At 42.3% G+C, this 22,986-nt stretch overlaps 2 protein-coding genes across 2 annotated transcripts in view; both read right to left on the bottom strand.

Moving 5' to 3' along the window:
* The window catches only part of LOC120065442 (protein CBFA2T2-like), a 571,663-nt gene that overhangs the window by 413,287 nt on the left and 135,390 nt on the right, over positions 1-22,986 (bottom strand). The gene's annotated exons all lie outside the window — the stretch shown is intronic.
* LOC120065449 (ADP-ribosylation factor-like protein 8A) lies at positions 6,923-22,885 on the bottom strand. The gene is made up of 7 exons (XM_039016470.1): positions 22,473-22,885; positions 11,089-11,169; positions 10,881-10,954; positions 10,583-10,676; positions 9,440-9,507; positions 9,272-9,342; positions 6,923-9,177 (listed from the first exon to the last, which is right to left on the bottom strand). Exons 1-7 carry the CDS (start codon positions 22,593-22,595, stop codon positions 9,122-9,124), a joined length of 567 nt encoding a protein of 188 aa, XP_038872398.1. The 5' UTR covers positions 22,596-22,885; the 3' UTR covers positions 6,923-9,121.

Raw genomic sequence — 22,986 nt, 5'->3', positions numbered from 1 at the left:
AGAGAGAGGGAGACAGACAGTCATACAGACCGAAAGAGAGAGATTCAGAGAAAGCCAGAGATAGAGAGAGAGTCAGAGAGAGAGAGAGAGAGCGAGAGACAGGGATAAACAGAAAAAGAGAGTGAAAGGGTTTAAAGAACAAAGTTCAAGGATGAGAAGAATGTTCGACACATATGACTTTTCCCAAGCCTCTCCCTCCCCCAATCACACTGCCTCTCCATCTGAAACCTGATCCTATACCGCCTCCTGCTGGCTCTAGTGGAGAATTACATCCATTACGCTATAACATTTCTGCTCTCATCTGTGCAACACATACTGTATGCTCCTGGACAAGTGAAAACAAATATAACTGTACTTACCATGGAAAATATATTGCGACAAAGAAACTCCAGATTCATTTGTAGAGGGTCTGCACTCAAAAAATAAGTTCCAAGTTCCCTGCAGTCGAAAAGATGACAAATAGTTTAATCTTGTTGCAAACATATAATGCAATGGAGTCATATTTTTTTAACCAGGGAAAAACACATTAAGACCAAGGTCTCATTTGCTAATGTGCTCTGGGAACAATACAAAATAAAACTATACACAATGAAGAGGAGGAGACAGGCTAAATAAGGATTTTTAAGCCTTGGGACAATTGAGACATGGATTGTGTATGTGCGTCATTCAGAGGGTGAATGGACAAGACAAAATATTTAAGTTCATTTGAACTGGGTATGGTAGTAGGTGCCTGGCGCATCGGTTTGAATGTGTCAAGAACTGCAAAACTGTGTTTTTTTTAATGCTCAACAGTATCCCATCAAGAATGGTCCACCACCCAAAGGACATGAAGCTGTTTTGACACAACTGTCGGAAGCACTGGAGTCAAGATGGGCCAGCATCCCTGTAGAACACTTTTGACACCTTGTAGAGTCCATGCCCCAATGAATTGAGGATGTTCTAAGGGCAAAGGGGGTTGCAACTCAATATTAGGAAGGTGTTCCTAATGTTTTGTCCACTCCGTGTATAGGGTAAGTGTAAGGCATGAAGGTGTGGTAAGGTGCGGATGGTAAGTATGAAGGTGAATAAGGCGTGAAAGGCGGTGGGATGTAGTGAGGTGGGAATTCCCCAACTGGCATAGGACCTTACTTTTCCAGGACCCCCTCTTTCGTTCAGGACTCGATCACCTGGGTGGAGAACTACACCTTTCATCTGTTGGTCATAGTACTTTTTCCCCCTTGCACTTGACTGCTTGCTGTTCTCAGATGATATTCTGTATGCTTCAGTCATTCTCTTAGCCCACTTCTCAGGATAGCCTTTGGGTGAGTTTGTCTCCTCTTCAGCTGTCAGGCCAAACAGCAGCTCTATTGGCAGGTGTGGTTGGCGACCGTAGAGCATATAGACGGGTGAGTATCCCGTGGACTAATGCCTTGTGCAGTTGTATGCATGCAACACTTGTGGAAGGTGTTCTTTAAAACTTTCCCTCTCCTTCTCCTCAAGCATTCTCAGCACTGGGTTCAACATTCTGTTGAATCTCTCAGCTGGGCTGCCCTGATGGTGGTACAGTGATGTTCTTGAGTGACCCACTCCTGTCAGTTGCTGCAGGGTTTTGAAAAGATTGTTCTCAAATTCTCTACCCTAGTTGTGGTGTAACTTCGAGGGGTATCCAAACCTCTGTATGAAATAGAGGCCTTCACGAAATTGACCTGGAGCTTTCCCATCCGGACCAGATATGCATAAATATTTTTTTTTAAATATAGGGACTTGTTCCGAACGAACCAGAGGACAACTAGACCCGTTCCATATAGATCTGGTTGGATCCAGACTCGGTCCGATCCGAGTGAGAGAAGCAACAGAAAAGTCAATTGTTAAGCTACTTTACTAACCGGAGCTGATAAAGCGCGAGGAAGAGGAGGTAAAGAGGTGACGCTCTAGCAGGGACCGTACTGTGTGTAAGCTACTGTGAGTGTGCGCGAGTGACACGAAAAGAGAGGAAGAGACAGCAACCAACCAAGCCGACTCACGCTATAGTGGACATAGCCGCCATAGCTAGGTTATTTATCATCCAATATGACTACGTACATAGTACCTGTTTTGACTGCATCAAACCGAGAGAAGTTAGTGAAGCTAGCTAGCTAAGTAGTTAGGCTAATTAAGGCTGCATGCTATTTCACGTCCTACACTGTTACAAACAACAACTCCATTCAGACTATAAAGTAGCAACCTACCTGTTGGCTCTTGGTCATTGTAGCCTATCCTTCTCCTTTAACTTTTTATTCCATCATTTTAATTCCATCTTCCTTCACTGATCAGATATCTCCTAACTTTTGCCCCACATGTCTTATGATTTCCCAACAACAAGCTACACGTGCCACTCTCGTGAAAAGCAAAGAGCATTAGCATAAATTATACAATTTCTCTCTCTCTCTCTCTACCGCAGCAGTCGTGTCCCGATCTGTATGGATCCTTCCGGACAAGTCAGTTAAAATTACACATACCCAAGGTCCATGACAATCATATCAGATCCAACACAGACCGGTGACATTATTTCGAATTCTGGATGCGGACCTGCTCGGTTCCCGCATCAGGTCTGAGTTATTCGTGTAGATGTGGATCTGTGAAGACCTCTAGTATGATGTCGTTGGAGATTCTTTCAGCCGCTGTTCTTCCGGACTTGTTGTTTGCCGGAAAATCCTGGGCGAACCTTTTGAGGTGGTCTAGAACCACCAGGATGTTTTTGAAACCACCTCTGCTGGGTTCCAGGTGCATGTAGTCAATAGACACCAGCTCCAGGGGGGAACTTGATGTGATACTGCTCATAGCTGCTCTTACATGTGTGACTGGCTGCTTCTGTTTGATACAGGGACACCTCCGAGTAACATGCTCTTCTATACCCCTCTTCATGAATGGCCAGTAGAACACTTCCCTTGCCAGGCTGAGGACTTTTTCTGTTCCTACATGACTCATGTCATCGTGGAGGTGCTTCAGGAATGTCTGCTTGTAATTGACTGGTAGGACAAGCTGCCTTCTTTGGTTGTCCTTCTGGAACAGGATTCCATCGTCGATGCACATCTTTCCCCTCTCAATCAACAGTTTCCTGGTATAGCCACTCACTCCTCATCTTGCATCGCTGATTAGGGTTCTTTGTGTCTCTTTCAACCTCATGAGCTCTCCAATGGCTGGGCCCTTTCTAGCTCGTTGTGGTTGATGGTTGACAGGGGTTCGCTGGTGTGGTGTTCTCTTGAGATGCCTTCAGAGATGTTGAGGGCTGCATTCCAAGCCACATATTTTCTTTTTGCTTCTTGACTCCCTTCCCATGTTGCACGGACCATTTCACCTGGCAGCTCTTCATTGCATTCAGCCACGTACTTGGTGATATCCAGGGGACGAGAGAGGGTGTCTGCGTCGACATTGACTTTGCCTGGTCTGTCGCAGTGGAAGTCAGAGTGTTCTCCAACCCATCTGTGGCCAACTACGTTCAGCTTGGCTGTGCTCATGACATACAGTTGAAGTCGGAAGTTTACATACACCTTAGCCAAATACATTTCAACTCAGTTTTTCACAATTCCTGACATTTAATCCTAGTAAAGATTCCCTGTCTTAGGTCAGTTAGGATCACCACTTTATTTTAAGAATGTGACATGTCAGAATAATAGTAGAGAGAATGATTTATTTCAGCTTGGATTTCTTTCATCACAATCCCAGTGAGTCACAAGTTTACATACACTCAATTGGTATTTGGTAGCATTGCCTTTAATTTTTTTAACTTGGGTCAAACGTTTCAGATAGCCTTCCACAAGCTCCCCACAATAAGTTGGGTGAATTTTGGCACATTCCTCCTGACAGAGCTGGTGTAACTGAGTCAGGTTTGTAGGCCTCCTTGCTCGCACACACTTTTTCAGTTCTGCCCACAAATTTTCTATAGGATTGAGGTCAGGGCTTTGTGGTCAGGGCTTTGTGATGGCCACTCCAATACCTTGACTTTGTTGTCCTTAAGCCATTTTGCTACAACTTTGGAAGTATGCTTGGGGTCATTGTCCACTTGGAAGACCCATTTGCGACCAAGCTTTAACCTGTTAGTGATCCCTTCGCGCGCCAATCCCTTTAGCGGGATCGATTTGACAACATCCAGTGAAATTGCAGAGCGCCAAATTCAAACTACAGAAATATCAATATTCAAGATAACTGAAAATATAAGTGTAATACATCAAAATAAAGCTTAACTTCTTGTTAATTCAGCCGCAGTGTCAGATTTCAAAAGGGCTTTACGGCGAAAGCAGACCATGCGATTATCTGAGGACAGCGCCCCGCATACAAACACATGAAAATCAGGTGGCGACACAAAACGATATAATAAAGGCCTTACCTTTGAAGATCTTCTTCTGTTGGCACTCCAAAATGTCCCAGAAACATCACAAATTGTCCTTTTGTTCGATAATGTCCTTCTTTATATCCCCAAAATGTTCATTTATTTGGCGCGTTTGATTCAGAAATACACCGGTTCCAACTCGCCCAACATGACTACAAAGTATCTAATAAGTTACCTGTAAACTTGGTCCAAACATTTCAAACAACGTTCCTAATCCAACCTAAGGTATCCTAAACCGTAAATAATCGATCAAATTTAAGACGGGATAAACTGTTTCCAATACCGGATAAAAACAACGTGAAGCGCGTTCCAGTTCACGCGCACCAAACAGTAGAATCCATCTGGAGTGACGCTTACAAAGAACAGCCATACTTCTTAATTTCTCAAAAGAAAAACATCAACCAATTTCTAAAGACTGTTGACATCTAGTGGAAGCCATAGGAACTGCAACCAGGTTCCTATTAAATAGGGCTTTCAACAGAAACCCAATGGGAAATACTATGACCTCAATTTTTTTGCCCCTGGATGGTTTGTCCTCAGGGTTTCGCCTGCCAAATCAGTTCTGTTATACTCACAGACATTATTGTAACAGTTGTAGAAGCTTTAGAGTGTTTTCTATCCAAATCTACCAATTATATGCATATCCTAGCTTCTGGGCCTGAGAAACAGGCAGTTTACTTTGGGCACACTTTTCATCCGGACGTGAAAATACTGCCCCATATCCCTATGAAAGTGCCTATTTACAAGATCCCATCTGAAACTATTAAAAACACTTAATACATAGAGTTCTGTTTCTTAGTACAGATTCCAATTCATGAGAAATATGCATATTCTCCCAAAAAGCAGTCAGGTGTATTATAAACATTAAACTTTTTTTTTCTTTTTTAAAAATACAGAATAGTTTATCTAAAGGCAGAGTTAATTCCAATAGACAGTAATGATAGGGTTGGGGTCAATTCCATTTTAATTCCAGACAATTTAGGAAATACACTGAAATTCATATTCCAATTCTCCGCAATGCTTTTCAATTAGTACAATTTGGAATTGGATTTTGGTTAACTTCCTGAATTGAAATGGAATTGACCCCAAACCTGAATAAAACCCAACACAACCAGGGCCCTGTTTCCCAAAAGCATCTAAGGCAAAGTTCATCGTTAGAACATTCATAGGAGCATCGTTAAATCTCTGAGATGTTTCCCAAAACCATCATTATTAACGTTGTAGTTGGTTGTTGAAACGCTCGTAATCTAACACCTGCCTCAGATGAGCTAAGTGCCCTCCCACGTCACTTTATATACAGAAAATCTACGCTAAACATAGAATCAGATGGTTGATCCGTTTCTGTGTGACTGCCGATAACTTCAGAACAACGTTAACTAAAAATACAAAGTTGCCAATGGCGTTTCAATTGATACAAACAAGCGACATATAAAATTGCAATAAATTCATTAGGCCCTAATCTATGAATTTCACATTACTGTTAATATAGATATGAATCTGTTAGTCACAGATACCTTAAAAAAGGTAGGGGCATGGATCAGATAACCACTCAGTACCTGGTGTGACCACCATTTGCCTCATGCAGCGCCATTTGATTGTGGCCTGTTCGTTGTCCGTACTGCAAAATTCTCTAAAACGACGTTGGAGGTAGCTTATGGTAGAGAAATTAACAATACATTGTCAAGTCAACAGCTCTGGTGGACATTCCTGCAGTCACCATGCCAATTGCACGCTCCCTCAAAACTTGAGACATCTGTGTTGTGTGACAAAACTGCCCATTTTAGTGTCCTTTTACTGTCCCCAGTACAAGGTGCACCTGTGTAATGGTCATGCTGTTTAAATCAGCGTCTTGATATGCCTCACCTGTTAGGTGGATGGATTATCTTGGCAAAGGAGATATGCTCACCAACAGGGATGTAAACAAATTTGTACACAGAACCTGAGAGAAATCAGCTTTTTGTGCATACTGTATGGAACATTTCTGGGATCTTTTATTTCAATGAAACATGTGACCAACACTTTACATGGTGCATTTATATTATATATTGTTTTTTATATTATATTTTTGTTCAGTATATTTCATGTGTAAACTTATGTACGTAATGCATTTGTATTGAGTAGCCTAAGAATTAGCCGCATCAATATTTGCAGCCGTAGGTGGTAATATCTCTCTTGGAGCTGATTCGTCATCAGTATTGTGAAATAATTATAATGTCAACGTAAGATTTGAATGGAGGAAGCTGATCTGAGAGCAGTGCTTTCTTTCTTTTGATCCTATCTGTATCGACCCATGCTCCAACCATGGACTTAGCAACCATTCTCTCAGCGCCATGTTTAGCCGTTGTAAGAAAGATGCATCATTAAAACACTTGTAAGCCTGAATTCCATCACTATTGGGAAACTGGGCTCAGGCCTGTTCAGCATTAGGCAAGAAACTCCTGTTTTCAGGCAGAGGAGTAAGACAAAGCTGGTCCTTCACTGTCAACCAATAACACATCACTGTATGTTACTGTAGCGGCAGGGTAGCATGGCAGGTGCATTGTGGAACAAATTACACCTTTCACTTCATTTTAGAGACAAGACCGTTTTTTACTTTGAGGGCTTCAAGCCAATTCACTCATTGTACATTATGTCAGGTACAAACATTCAACTTAAAATAACAAATAGCAACCTTAAACTGGCAATAAGTTAATGGAGGGGTGTTGAAATTAATGATGGGACTAGGAGGTTGCATCTCAATATTCTGAAGGGGCTTCATCTACTCATCTCCTTTCCTTCATCTGCACTGATATGAAAAGACAGCATGTGTGAAAGCGATATGGTGGATGGATGCTTTTTTTCCACCAGTCTAGTTCTGTCATGTCTGTGTGGATGAAGGAAAGGAGGAAAGGATTAAAAGAAGAGGAAGCCACGGTAGACTACTGGGAAGCACCCTACAACTGCATGACACTACATTAAAGGCTGAGCTGAAAACTCAAAATCCAACAGGGAGAAACTGTAGAGGAGCCAATGGCTTGATTCATATTTAGAGTGAATTATCAGACAAAACCTGCTGAAAACAACAAAAAACAAGTTGGTTATTGTGTGCTTTACATCATCTCTGTGCTCCATGAGGTATGTTTAGAACATGATTTTAGTATTGAATCTTTTTTCATGGTTTCATGTTCAAAACATAAAAACGAAGAAAACCTAACACTAAAATAGTTAAGAAATATGTCCTTATGAATATTAAACATTATTATATGAGATGGCACATAGCATTCATTAACATTCATGGACATGTGTTTGTTAGTAACATACATGTCAGACAGAAAAGCTTGTGAATGTCAATGCATGCTAATGTCAGGTGACATAGAAATAGCCAATTAGCTGCAGTTGCCATCTTCAAATATTGTTAAATAACATTAGGAATAGCTAGCTAAAGTATCGGAGAAACTCTTTCAAGGTTGCAATTGTTACACTTTACTTGACCCCTCCATCAAACCTCTCCAATTCCATCAGTTGCCATAAGCAAACATGACTGTTTGACAGGGTCATGTAGGCCTCTAAAGGAAGGTTCAAGTAAACGGTTGCAATTATAGTTTAAACTGATATTGATGATAAGAATATGTACAACTCAAATCAGGGTCCAAAACTACCCCAAATAACACGATATCAATCGCATATTACATTGTTTCAATTCCAAACGCAAAACAGACTGACTGTGATATGAGAAAATATGTTCAAATAGAGCAGCATTAAGGTGAATAATATGTTTGGATAAGATGACCATCAAATTGTTTTACTTATTGTCAAGGATATCGAACATGTATAAAACATTATTGAGTTCTGTTGCATCAGTATGGAACAATTCTCTGTGATGTCTTGTAAACTTGTGAGCTGACCTCTGTATTAAACGTATACGTCCTTCCTATTGAAGAGGAATGCATTTCCTTTCAGTTAGGTAACATGCAAAAGAAATTAGAAATAATTGTGTTCAATAAAATATCAAATCATTGGTCAGAGCTTGTCACCTGATAAAAAGACAAAATGGCCACCATGTTGCTATGGGAACAGCTGTAAAGATGCAGGTTAGTAGGCAGAGTGAGTGAGTGTGTGAGTAGTTTGCACTTTGAACAACACAGGATGAATTTAAGCAAGAGAAAATAGATTACCTCCTTGACCAGAACCTCATCAAAATCAGATCCACACTGTACAAGTATAGTACATATATATTTTTTAAGAAACAAATCTATAACAGTCAATGAAAACAAGAGTTGCTCGGTGGGTGACTGTCAAGAGTCCACTTTGTCCAGTCTGAAGTACATGGTGTAAAAAATGCATATAAGTAGAAAACAAAACAATTTAAACAGTGCAAATCATAATTTTTCACACACTCTTTACAAGAACGGAATCAGGTAGAGAGAGGAAGAAGGGCTGTTTTTAAAGAGTAAAATATAGGGATCTCAGATGGGTAAGAAGAAAGGAGAGCTGAGGATGAGGACAGCCCCTTCTCCTAGTCTCTATCTATTCCATGTTCACAGATCTGAGAAGATTAGATATGTATACATTTGATTTGTATAAGCATTGTGACGCTGGGTCCATATTCTGACATATTGCTCACACCTATCCAATCCTGTCAGATCTGTTAACACCCAAAGGTGTACGAGATAAAGGAAGGGGCTAGAAATGGAACCAGGGTGAAAAGAGAAGGGAAGAGGAGGCGAGAAGGAGGGGTACGGTTGGTCTTAGGGTAGAGGAAGGGGAGAAGGGGTTGTCCAGTGAGTTGAGCCCTCATGTTGTTGTCTTCCTGGTTCTGGAATGCTGGATCAGCCACTGTAGTGTGATGTCTGCCAGAGGATAGAAAGTCAATTTGTTTCAAATACTCCAAAGAAACAAAAAGTCATTATCAGGTAATTAGGTAGTTTTGAAGTGTTTTCTCACCAATGTTGTCTTTTTCCTTGCAGGAGATAGAGTAACAGCAGATCTCTCTGTCCTGGATGGCTGACAGGTTCCTATGTTAGGCAGAGAGGATAGTGTTAGAGAGAAGAAAACTTCACATACATAGTAGGCTTCATTTATAAAAGGAAATGTCAGAGCTCCCATACTCACATCCTCTCAATCAGTTCCTTCTCATCCAAGGCACCTGGAACATCTCTTTTGTTCCCTAAAACCAGTACCTGAGAGAGTCCAAGGGAAACCACATGAGTGTTGTCTTTGCCAATGCACCTGCCTTTAGGCTTTTCTCCTGCAAACCCATTCCATTTCAACTTTACATTCCACAGGCTTTATAACACACTAACTAGAGCTGATCATTACTGTTGAAGGCCAATATCTGCAAGAGTGGAGAAACAAAAGGGATTTTGTGAGAATTGTTGTGAGTGGGGGAGTAGCTAGCTAGTCAGACAAACTGTTATTTATCTTCTCCCTCTCATTTAAAAATGGTTGACAGCCACACACCACTGCTTTAAATAAACATGTCTTCACACTGGTCAGCTGTAGCATCTGTAGTTAGGGTGACAGTGTGTTAATGCTACTCCTGCCATCCATTCCCTGTGTTTTAGGCCCCTATCATCATTTCAATGAGAGCAGTGCTGTGTTAAGAGACATAAGGAGGATACCTCCTCTCCCCCAACGTTACTCTGAGGATCATCCTGTATGGATCTCACTGCACTGCCCAGGCCTGCTAATGGTCTTCCCCCCTAGTCAATACACGTCTGGACCCAGACAGACACACACTCCCCTCCCTCTGTCCGTCCCTCCCTCAATCCCTCCCTCAATCGCTCTTGCAATGCTACATCACTAGCCTTGGAGATGCTAGTAAAACTAGAAGCATCTGCAATGCTCAAGCACCGCCGACTGTTTCACTCTCCCTCCATTCCTCTCTCCCCTGTCTATCTTAAACCTCTCTTTCTCTCCCTCCTTACTCCCCCTCTACTTATATCTCGCTTGCCATCAAACTTTCCCTCCCTTCTCTTTCTGTCTGTCTGTCTCTTCCTCCCTCTCCATCTATCCCTCCCTTTGGTTCGATAAATCAGGCCCACATCACTCAGACACACATTCATTATTCATGTCTGGGCTACAGCGAGAGAGGGGGGGGGGGGGGGGGGTTGTTAGGTACGTGACAGATGCCACTATGAGTCTGCTCAGGGTGAGCTTCTGATGCCCAATACCTTCATAATACCTCCACTCATATCGACCTCTTCCATAACATCAACAATCACAACACACCGATAGCAACATAATTGTACTCACTGGGATCCCCTGTAGCTGGGGTTTGTCTAGGAGGTTGTGTAGTTCGTTCTTCGAGGCCTCAATCTTCTCTGGGTCTGCAGCATCTACCATGTAACTGAGAAAGAGGAGAGAGAGAGCGAGAGAGGCACATGGTGAACAATATGTTTGGAACATCGAATCGCAACAAAATTACAGTATCGGATCACAATACATATAGAATCGTGAGAATCGCAATACATATCGTATCGGCACCTAAGTATCGTGATAATATTGTGTCGTGAGGTCCCTGGCAACTCCCAGCCCTAGTGTGTGTACTTACACAATGACACTGACACCTCGGCAGTATCTTTCCCACATGCTCCGGAATCGAGGCTGACCCCCAATATCCCACAGCTGGAGAACGACAGAGCACACACAAACACCACTTCAGTCTCAAAAGGTAGTCATACAAACACAAACGATCAGCAATACTATCAGCATTAGTACCAAGGGTAAGTGCAGCTCATTATCAAGTCTGATGCTCTGACCTTAATGGTGACGTTGCCCTTGGTGATCTTCCTCATGTTGAAGCCCACTGTAGGAATCATGTCCTCACTGAACTGTCCTGACTGGAGGGAGGGAGAGGGGGGTAGATAGACTGTTCAGCAGAGTAACAAACACATTAATCATAACAATGACGCACTAATTATGTGGAAGTCTGACACATGACCACAAGTCACCTGATCCCAACAACCAGCAGCACCTTCACCACACTCACCAGACTACTCATAAGATACATGCTGAGAGGTGTGTAAAGACACGGAAATAGGGTTCCTGTACTGTACACACTCACCAGACTACTCATAAGATACATGCTGAGAGGTGTGTAAAGACACGGAAATAGGGTTCCTGTACTGTACACACTCAGGCCTTAATATACCGTGGATATGTACATTTTGTCTCACTCTGAAAGCAAGGTGGTAGCACATTTCATGAAGCAGGATCAATGAGTTATCTAGCTACCTTTGATATATACACTGTAATAGTCCTAACTTTCTAGACTATAATAAAGAGAAGCTAACATTGTCAAATGAGGTAGTAATACCAATAACATATTCAAGAGGTTATTCTTTAAACAGAATAGAGAAAGAGTTGTTTCAGAGTAAGCTGACAAAAACTCACTGAAATAGCCTACAGGTTCCACGCTTAAACAATGTGTCAAATTCCTGGTTGATGTGTCACTGTGTCTGACTAGATCACAGTGTTGTTGGGGCTTTAAAAGGTTGACTTTTGGTGCAGGGTGAAGTTGTCCCTAGACACTGGTCTTGGGTCAGTTTAGCATTTTCCCCAATCCCTACTAATGGTTAAGGTTAGAATTGGGGGAGCGGAAGCTGAACCTAGATCTGTACCTAGGGGAAACTTCTCCCTGGAGCTGTCACGCCCTGACCTTAGAGAGCCTTTTTATGTCTCTATTTGGTTTGGTCAGGGTGTGATTTGGGGTGGGCATTCTATGTTTTGTTTTTCTATGATTTTGTATTTCTATGTTTTGGCTGGGTATGGTTCTCAATCAGGGACAGCTGTCTATCGTTGTTTCTGATTGGGAACCATACTTAGGTAGCCCTTTTCCCTCCTTTCTTGGTGGGAAGTTGTCTTTGTTTGTTGGCACTATTGCCTTAAGCGTCACGGTCGTTTTTGTATTGTTTATTGTTTTTGTCGGCGTCATCCTAAATAAAAGGAATATGTATGCTCACCACGCTGCGCTTTGGTCTAGTTCTTTCGACGGCCGTGACAGGAGCTGACATTTCTGACTAGTCATTAATCTGCAGAGAGCTGACACTAGAGGTCAGTCTAGACAGCAGTACTAACAGTAACCTTTTAGGAAAACAATGCATTTAGTTTATCTGATGAGGAAAATATAGAAATGTTCAAATATATGCAGTGGTAATGTCCTTTTAATCTCCAATTCTAAATTAGTTTACAAATATAAACCTTCCTGTAAGACTCCATTTGAGGCACTTGTAGGTTAACTCAAGAAGAAAGCCTTCGTCTTGTACTGTCAAAATCCTGCTACTGTACTGTCTGTGATGAACAACCTTTTCAAGCTGAGAGCATCACGTGCAACCATTTCCTCTGCTTCCTATTAAATTAACAACTCAAAAAACGCCTCCGTTGCTGTTGTCCTTGGGCTAAAATTACAAAACAGGTTATTCCACACCATCACCTGATGCACTTCATTTTCTAAGTCAGTTCTCTTGAGGCAAGGTTAAAGCAGTATACTAAGCACAAGTAGGACACTACTACCCTATACAGCACAAGGCCGTATCTCTACTTGACATCAATATTACACTTTCTCAATATAGGCCTGCTCCTAGCTCAATTTCCTTCCTCCCGAGCCGATGTGTTGCCCTGATCACGTTGCCCTGATCGTATATATTTATATATTTCTTAATTCCATTATTTTACTTTTAGATGTGTGTATTGTTGTGAACTGTTAGATACTACTGCACTGTTGAAGCTAGGAACACAAGCATTTCACTACATCTGCAATAACATCTGCTAAATATGTCTGTTACCAATAAAATTGGATTTGATTTGGAGGTGTTTCAGACAAGGCTAAAGCACTGGTGGAGCAATGTAACCAGAAACTATATTTCAGCCAGACACACCGACAATTTAATACCAAAGAACTGTAAAGCCAAGAGAACAAGTCTTTCAGACTTTTAAAGGCAGGTAGGGGGTTCATAAGGTAAATCCATTTCAATTCAATCACTTTTTGACAGCATCCCATTAGAATTAAATGTTTCCTCATGGAAGAAGTGGTCAGAAAGTTACTTTTGGGACCTGAATGCCAAAACATTCAGGAGAATGGCTCAAAGTTGTGCCCATTAGCAATACCCCACCATACCATGAGACATCCATGTCTTCATTACTGGAAAATATACATTGAGTTTGATATCATTTAAAAGCTTACAAACAGGGTGGTGAAACTATTTTAGAATGTATTTATTTTTTTGTTAAAAAAAATATATATAATAATTACATTTGACCTTTAACGTCAATTTGGATATGATGTAGCTTAGACCGTACTTCATCTGAGGTTTGTGTTGTGCCCACCGTCGGTTGAGACACAACCTGCTCTTTAATACAGGGTTGGTGTCACTTCAGTCATAGAAATATAATTCATAGAATGGACCTATCCCCTCAGACCACTGCAATTTAGCTGGTACACCATTGAAATTTCTAATTTCTAATTACTACCACAAAAGATGGTTGCCAATCCACCCACCGTCGAATGTCAACTTAAATGATCATCTATATTCTATTATTTATATTTCTATGATTTGAATAGGTTTCCTATGGAGGACTGACAATATAATTTAAAACAGATATTCCCATTCAAGTCAACATTCTCTGATGTGTGGACCTCCAACCATCTTTGTGGTACCATTTTAAATGTTTACATTTCTATTTGATTCCCATTTTAGTACATTTATCAGCCAAAAAGCATGTCACTCTCCCTGTATTTAATAGCATGTTGTGTCTCAACTGATGGCGGGGACACAAAAACCTCAGATGATGTAAAACAGAGTATAAGCTACAAAGTCACTTTCTGAGCACTTCTACAATGAGCAAATATGGAAGGTTTTGTTCAAATCAAAAGGGGTGCTGTCAAAAAGTGATTGAATTTAAATTGATTTAGTCCATACACTTGTGTGCATCTGAAGTGTGTGTAGCCTGTTTGTGTATTTCAAATAATAAATACCCTGATGATCAATTGGGATCAACGGACGCAATGTGATAAGATTTAGACCTGTTGTGTATTTCCTAATGCTAAAATATTGTGCTAAAAGTTCACATGGAATCAAAACTGTGGTTTTGACCTAAATCCCTATTTTGATGTAAACTTCCATAACAGTCCAAATTGAATGGAAAGATTTTTTTTTTAAATACAGAAATCACTTATTGTTTTTTACAATTTCTTCAAAAAGGCAAACATTCCTGGATATATAAACTCAAAGTCCTATGTAGAAGGTCAACAGGATTAGCCTACAGCCAACCTATTGATTAGATTATGGAGCAACCTCATTATCTTGGGAGGAAATAAGTGAGGCCTTTGTATCACCTTTAGAACCACTGAACAACATCTGACCTTAATATCCCAGAGTATCCAAGAGCATCCCAGAGTATCCCTCTGATCCTCAGGAGAACACTGTCAAGTAGGGCCATTGTCCTCACAACATGGTATCAACATCATCATGTCTGGATATGATATAATAAGGGTCTAGAGTTTCCTGACCATGTGACCTGAGTCTAACTAGGAAACCGTGCCTATAGTTTTCCCTGGTCAGGTCACATGCTCCGGAAAGACTCAGGCACCTAGCTATAATATATTGCATTTATATAGCTGAGATCACTGAGCCCCAGTCTCACATGCTTTACTTGGGGGTATGTCATCTCATCTACCCCATCTGAATTAACCATAAACACATAGCCTATAGCCTAGCCTACAGATCTGTACTTGGATTTCTGAGCATGAGTGGGAGCTTGCTTCAATGCTTTCACAACAACCTGGAAATAGAAATGTAATGTCTAGAATTGATATGGTCCCCTCTCTATTAAGTGGAACCGAACACCATTTCTACTCTATACATCACATCTCAATCTGAATGTGTCATCCCAAAATGTTTACGCATTTAAAGATACACATTCTCACTAAGTGGTCATACTGCAGTCACCTACTACCTCTGCCTACTGCTCAGTGTATGGCTAAGTTAGCCTCTGGGTGTCACACCCTGACCATAGTAAACTGTTTATTCTCTGTGTTGGTTGGGGCGTGATAGTGACTTGGGTGGGTCATCTAGGTGAATTTGTATTTCTATGGTGGCCTGATATGGTTCCCAATCAGAGGCAGCTGTTTATCGTTGTCTCTGATTGGGGATCATATTTAGGTAGCCATTTCCTCATTTGTTATTTGTGGGATCTTGTCTACAGTTAGTTGCCTGTGTGCACACCAGTAGCGTCACGTTTTATTTGTGCTTTATTGTTTGGTGAGTTTCGGTTTATTAAAATATGTGGAACTCTACGCACGCTGCGCCTTGGTCCAATCATTATTATGACGAACGTGACACTGGGTCTTCAGTTGTGTAATAAAAGCAGACAGTTAAAGGACACTTAACTGCCGCTCAATGGAACTGTTATGAGACGGAAGAGACACCAAAACGCCCAGATGGGAGGATCTGACAAACAAGGACGAGTCTCTAAGTCACCGTCTTCCCAAATCCCTGTCTAGCACTCAGTGGGGAGCCAAGACCAGAGCCAGAGCCAACAGCATTCTCATTCCTCCAACAAGACAGCACAACCCCACTCACTTCCACCTGTGGCAGCTAAACAGATACACCATAAGGATCAGTAACTTGGGTATTGGACAGTCTGTGAAACCAGACGGATATGGCCCCCAGACATGTGAAACCAGACAGATACGGCCCCCAGACAGTGAGTTTGAAAGCCATGAACTAAACAGTGGACCTGGGGGTGGTGATGAGGCCGGGTAATGGGATGAGGCTGGGGATGGTGATGGGGCCGGGTAATGGGATGAGGCTGGGGATGGTGATGGGGCCGGGTAATGGGATGAGGCTGGGGATGGTGATGGGGCCGGGTAATGGGATGAGGCTGGGGATGGTGATGGGGCTGGGTAATGGGATGAGGCTGGGGATGGTGATGGGGCTGGGGCTGGGTAATGGGATGAGGCTGGGGATGGTGATTGGGCCGGGTAATGGGATGAGGCTGGGGATGGGCTGGACCTGGGGCTGTGGATGGAGCAGGGACTGGGTAATGGATGAGGATGGGGATGGGGATTGGGCTCAGATGGGGCTGGAACAAGTGCAGGGTCTGGGGTTGGGCTGGGAGCAAGGGCAGAGTCTGAGGCAGGGTCTGGGGATGTGGCTGGGGGATTGGGCTCAGCTGGAGCAGGTAGATGCAAGAATGGCACCGGAGGAGATGGCTGCCAAGGCAATTTCGCTATTGTGTGTTTTTTCGTGTTATTTGTAACTTATTTTGTACATAATGTTTCTGCCACCATCTCTTATGACCGGAAAGAGCTTCTGAATATCAGGACAGCGACTACTCACCTCGTAGTGGACAAAGATTTTTTCTTTAACGAGTCAGATGAGAAGGATTTACTTGAGACACCCGACAAGGCCCAAATCCCTGTCATTCGAAAGAGATATCGGGGACGTAGGTCAGGGTGCCTTGTAAGGATCCAACAGCGAGTGGTAAACTGCCTCTACCATCAGTCCTATTACCCAACGTACAATCATTGAATAACAAAATAGACGAGCTACGATCACGAATATCCTACCAACGGGACATTAACCTGTTTGGGCTGCAGGGGCAGTATTGAGTAGCCGGATAAAAGGTGCCCATTTCAAACGGCCTCATACTCAATTCTTGCTCGTACAATATGCATATTATTATTACTATTGGATAGAAAACACTCTCTAGTTTCTAAAACCGTTTGAATTATATCTGTGAGTAAAACAGAACTCATTTTGCAGCAAACTTCCTGACAGGAAGTGGAAAATCTGAAATCGATGCTCTGTTCTAGGGCCTGCCTATAAAGGTCCTTGATATTTATTAGAATACATGCACTTCATACGTCTTCCACTAGATGTCGAGAGGCAGTGAGAGAAGAAATGGGGTGTATAACTTGATCTGGGGTCGAATAAATGCTCTTTGTATGACGTGTCACCAGTTTCCTGTTTTCTGGAGAGCGTGTGAAGGGACCTGGTATTGCCTTCTGTAAAGCTGTCGTTATGGACGACTAATATCTCCGGCTTTGATTTTATTTGATACATGTGACAATATCATCGTAAAGTATGTTTTTTCAATATAGTTTTATTAGATTATTGAAATTTTTTCGGGACGTTAGGCGTGTTGCGTTGTCTGCGTTTGTTCACGAAGGAGAGCTTAGCGCCACTTTGCTAGCTTTCCGTGCTAATTGACTGGAGAAGAGGACATTCTAAATCCAAACAACGATTGTTCCCGACAAAGGACCCCTTGTACAACATTCTGATGAAAGATCATCAAAAGTAGGACCCATTTTATGATGCTATTTCATATATCTGTCGAACATGTGAAATAGTCGTTTGCGCCCAGATTTTGGGTACTCTCTCGCTATACCTAAGCTGGATGTCGTAATGAAGTTATTTTTAGAATTCTAACACGGCGATTGCATTAAGAACTAGTGTATCTATCATTTCCTATACAACATGTATTTTTTAGTAACGTTTATGTATAGTTATTTGGTCAGAATAGTTGAGTGCCATAAAAATATCCGCACATTCTGGGAAAAAGATGCTACGTTAGCACAATGTATAACCACTGATTTCAGCTCTAAATATGCACATTTTCGAACAAAACATAAGTGTATGTATAACCTGATGTTATAGGACTGTCATCTGATGAAGCTTATCAAGGTTAGTCAAAAATTATATATCTTTTGCTGGTTTGTTACGATCGCTAACTTTTGCTGCTGGGGAATGGCTTGTGTTTCTGGCTATTGTGGTAAGCTAATATAATGCTATATTGTATTTTCGCTGTAAAACACTTAAGAAATCGGAAATATTGGCTGGAATCACAAGATGCCTGTCTTTCATTTGCTGTACACCATGTATTTTTCAGAAATGTTTTATGATGAGTATTTAGGTATTTGACGTTGGTGTCTGTAATTACTCTGGCTGCTTCGGTGCCATTTCTGACGGTAGCTGTGATGGTAGCTGCAATGTAAAACTGATTTATAGCTCAAATATGCACATTTTTCGAACAAAACATAGATTTATTGAATAACATGTTATAAGACTGTCATCTGATGAAGTTGTTTCTTGGTTAGTTTGGTTGGTTCTTGGTTAGTTAGGTTGGCTTTGTGCATGCTACCTGTGCTGTGAAAAATGTCTGTCCTTTTTTGTATTTGGTGGTGAGCTAACATAAATATACGTGGTGTTTTCGCTGTAAAACATTTTAAAAATCGGACATGTTGACTGGATTCACAAGATGTTTATCTTTCAAATGCTGTATTGGACTTGTTAATGTGTGAAAGTTAAATATTTCTAAAAAATATATTTTGAATTTCGCGCCCTGCACTTGAGCTGGCTGTTGTCATAAGTGTACCGACGTCGGGCTTGCAGCCAGAAGAAGTTGACATTAAGAACTGTAATATCTTATGTTTCACCGAGTCATGGCTAAACGACGACATGCATAACATACAGCTGGCAGGGATTACGCTGCATCGGAAAGATAGAACAGCTGCCTCCGGTAAGACAAGGGGTGGCGGTCTGTGTACATTTGTAAACAACAGCTGGTGCATAAAATCTTATATTAAGGAAGTCTCAAGGATTTTCTCACCTGAGGTAGAGTATCTCATGATAAGCTGTAGACCACACTATTTACCAAGAGTTTTCATCTATATTTTTCATAGCTGTCTATTTACAACCACAAACTGATGCTGGCACTAAGAGTGCACTCAATGAGCTGTATTCCGCCATAAGCAAACAGGAAAACGTTCATCCAGAGGCGCCGCTCCTAGTGGCCAGGGACTTTAATGCAGGGAAACTTAAATCAGTTTTACCTCATTTCTGCCAGCATGTTAAATGTGCAACCTGAGGAGAACAAAAACAACTCTAGAACACCTTTACTCCGCACACAGAGACACATACAAAGCTCTCCCTCGCCCTCCATTTGGCAAATCTGACCATCATTTTATCCTCCTGATTCCTGCTTACAAGCAAAAACTAAAGTAGGAAGCACCAGTGATTTGGTCAATAAAGAAGTGGTTAGATGACGCAGATGCTAAGCTACAGGACTGTTTTGCTAGCACAGACTGGAACATGTTCCGGGATTCTTCCGAAGGAATTAGGGAGTACACCACATCAGTCACTGGCTTCATCAATAAGTGCATTGATGACGTCGTCCCCACACTGACCACACGTACATACCCCAACCAGAAGCCATGGATGACATGCAACATCCACACTGAGCTAAAGGGTAAAGCTGCTGCTTTCAAGGAGCGGGACCTGGACACTTATAAGAAATCCCGCTATTTTTATTTATTTAACCTTTATTTAAGGTTATGCCCTCCGATGAACCATCAAACAGGCAAAGCGCCAACACAGGACTAAGATTGAATCGTACTACACCGGCTCCGACGCTCGTTGGATGTGGCAGGGCTTGCAAACTTTTATAGACCACAAAGGGAAGCACAGTCGCGAGCTACCCAGTGACACGAGCCTACCAGACGAGCTAAAATACTTCTATGCTCGCTTCGAGGCAAGCAACACTGAAGCATGCATGAGAGCATCAGCTGTTCCAGACGGCTGTGTGATCACCCTCTCCGTAGCCGATGTGAGTAAGACCTTTAAACAGGTCAACATTCACAAGGCCGCAGGGCCAGATGAATTACAGCATGTGCTGACCAACTGGCAAGTGTCTTCACTGACATTTTCAACCTGTCCCTGACTGAGTCTGTAATACCAACATGTTTCAAGCAGACCACCATAGTCCATGTGCCCAAGAACACTAAGGTAACCTGCCTAAATGACTACCGACTCGTAGCACTAACGTCTGTAGCCATGAAGTGCTTTGAAAGGCTGGTCATGGCTCACAAAAACACCATTATGCCAGAAACCCTAGACCCACTCTAATTTGCATTCCGCCCCAACAGATCCACAGATGATGTAATCTCTATTGCACTCCACACTGCCCTTTCCCACCTGGACAAAAGGAACCCCTATGTGAGAATGCTACTCATTGACTAAATCTCAGCGTTCAACACCATAGTTCCCTCAAAGCTCATCACTAAGCTAAGGATCCTGGGACTAAACACCTCCCTCTGCAACTGGATCATGGACTTCCTGACGGGCACGACACAGCAGTGGTAGGCCTGATCACCGACAATGATAAGACAGCCTAGGAGGTCAGAGACCTGGCCGTGTGGTGCCAGGATAACAACCTTTACCTCAATGTGATAAAGACAAAGGAGATGATTGTGGACAACAAGAAAAGGTGGACCGAGCATACCCCCATTCTCATCGACATGGCTGTTGTGGAGCAGGCTGAGAGCTTCAAGTTCCTTGGTGTGCACATCACCAAACTATCATGGTCCAAACACACCAAGACAGTCGAAGAGGGCATGACAAAGCCTATTCCCCCTCAGGAGACTGAAAAGATTTGACATGGGTCCTCAGATCCTCAAAGGGTTCTACAGCTGCACTAATGAGAGCATCCTGACTGGTTGCATCAGTGCCTGGTATGGAAACTGCTCAGCCTCCGACCGCAAGGCACTACATAGGGCAGGGCGTACGGTCTAGTACATCACTGGGGCCAAACTTCCTGCCATCCAGGACCTCTATACCAGGCGGTGTCAGAGGAAGGCCCTAAAAATGTTCAAGACTCCAGCCACCCTAGTCATAGACTGTTCTCTCTGCTACCGTACGGCAAACGATACCGGAGCGCCAAGTCTAGGTCCAAAAGGCTTCATAACAGCTTCTACCCCCAAGACATAAGCCTCCTGAACAGCTGATCAAATGGCTACCCAGACTATTTGCATTGTCCCCCCCACCCCCTCTTTTACACTGCTGCTACTCTGTTTATTATGTATGCATAGTCACTTTAACTCTACCTACATGTACATATTACCTCAATTACCTTGACTAACCTGTGCCCCCGCACATTGACTCTGTACCGGTACCCACTGTATATAGCCTCTCTACTGTTATTTTACTGCTGCTCTTTAATTATTTGTTATTTTTTAGTTATATATTTTTTACTTTACACTTATTTTTCTTAAAACTGCATTGTTGGTTAAGGGCTTGTAAGTAAGCATTTCACTGTAAGGTCTACACCGGTTGTATTCGGTGCATGTGACAAATGTCCAGGTTGAATTAATGTGCTGACTGTAAGGTGTGAATTTATACACAGATGACCTTCTTCTGCACAGCCTGGTTTTATGCGTGTTCTTAGAGGGAATACTTATCAGCACCGGTAGAAGGGTGAACACACACACACATCTACAGTATTAACACAAATTCTAACAATAAAGATAGGGTAATAATTTCCTCTTCATTCAACATACCATTCATAAACCTGTAGAATTGACAAACCATTATACATCCATCAACCTACTACCACACTTTATGATATCACTGCAGATGATATCACTACAAATCCTCATCAGGCCAACAAGAGTCAAATGAGGACCCACACTGACTGTCTGGTGAGAGGGTTGATACAGTGTTGCAATGGAGCAGGTGGGAGGGCTGTTGTTGTCACAAATTAGGAGCTCTGAGTGACACAATGAATACAGTCAAAGAGGAAGCATGTATTTGAGGCTAATGTATGTAGCACCCCAACTGTCATCTAGCCTACTGGTGGTGTCAGAGATAAAATATTGTGCGGCCAAGTGTAGCCTGCAGTGTGGAACACTAGGTTATGTGTAACTCTGGTGTACAATGAAATAACAGTGCCCCATTTCAAGGGTGTAATGCTTGTATTTCACGACAGCATAAACTAGGACGTCACTTGTGATGTCGTCATCACTACTAGCGAGCACATCATACGATGAAATAGCCAGCCAGTCTCCATCCCTCAATAAATCAAATAGGCTATCAATTAATATTGCCTACCATCCGTCCTATTCGCAATTAAATATGGACATTATTCACTCCACACACATATAGCCTATTTGTTTCTGCCTAGGACGAAAAGGTCCTGATTACAAATAATACTGCGACACTGTAGCAATTAAAGGGAGGAGCGGCGTTTCAATCACGGGACCGCTACTTTGTGCCACGGTCTATTCCCGTCGTAAATCGGTGCACACTAATGACTGTAGTTATATGAAGGCGCATACAGACACAGAGCGAGTAAACAGCGAAATTACCGCTATCACGTTCACGAAGGTGGTCTTTCCCGAATACTGCAGACCGACCAGTGTCAATTCCATCTCTTCCTTCCAAAATAGCTGTTTGAACCAGTCCAACAGCTTGTTAAACAGGGCTATCATCTTGAGAGAGCGGCTAGGAGCTGGAACCAAAATATCAGCTGACTGGCTGTCTTCACCGCGGCGGCGCTCACAAGGTCTTTAATTTTCGGTCTTTAAAAATCGCAATATAAACGGCGGTATTATGATTTTACGCTTTTAATGAATGACAATCGCTTTGAAGCCTCGTATTTTCTTGAGGTCCGTATTGCTTCGCTTCGCTTCACTTCTTTCCTTCCTCATTGGGTGGGGTTTTAGATCCACTCACAGCTGATCCGCGAAACAATGCGCTGAGGGGCGCTTTGGTGAAAGGAGGTTCAACAGGTCCAGCTTAGTTGCGATCCACTCACGAAAATGCGCCCTCTGCGGATTGATAAGATGGCTGCATATTACAAAAAAATGACATTTTGTGACA

The sequence above is a fragment of the Salvelinus namaycush genome, chromosome 20 (assembly GCF_016432855.1).
Source record: "Salvelinus namaycush isolate Seneca chromosome 20, SaNama_1.0, whole genome shotgun sequence".
Taxonomy (NCBI): Eukaryota; Metazoa; Chordata; class Actinopteri; order Salmoniformes; family Salmonidae; genus Salvelinus; species Salvelinus namaycush.
This window is presented reverse-complemented; position numbering and strand designations above follow the sequence as displayed.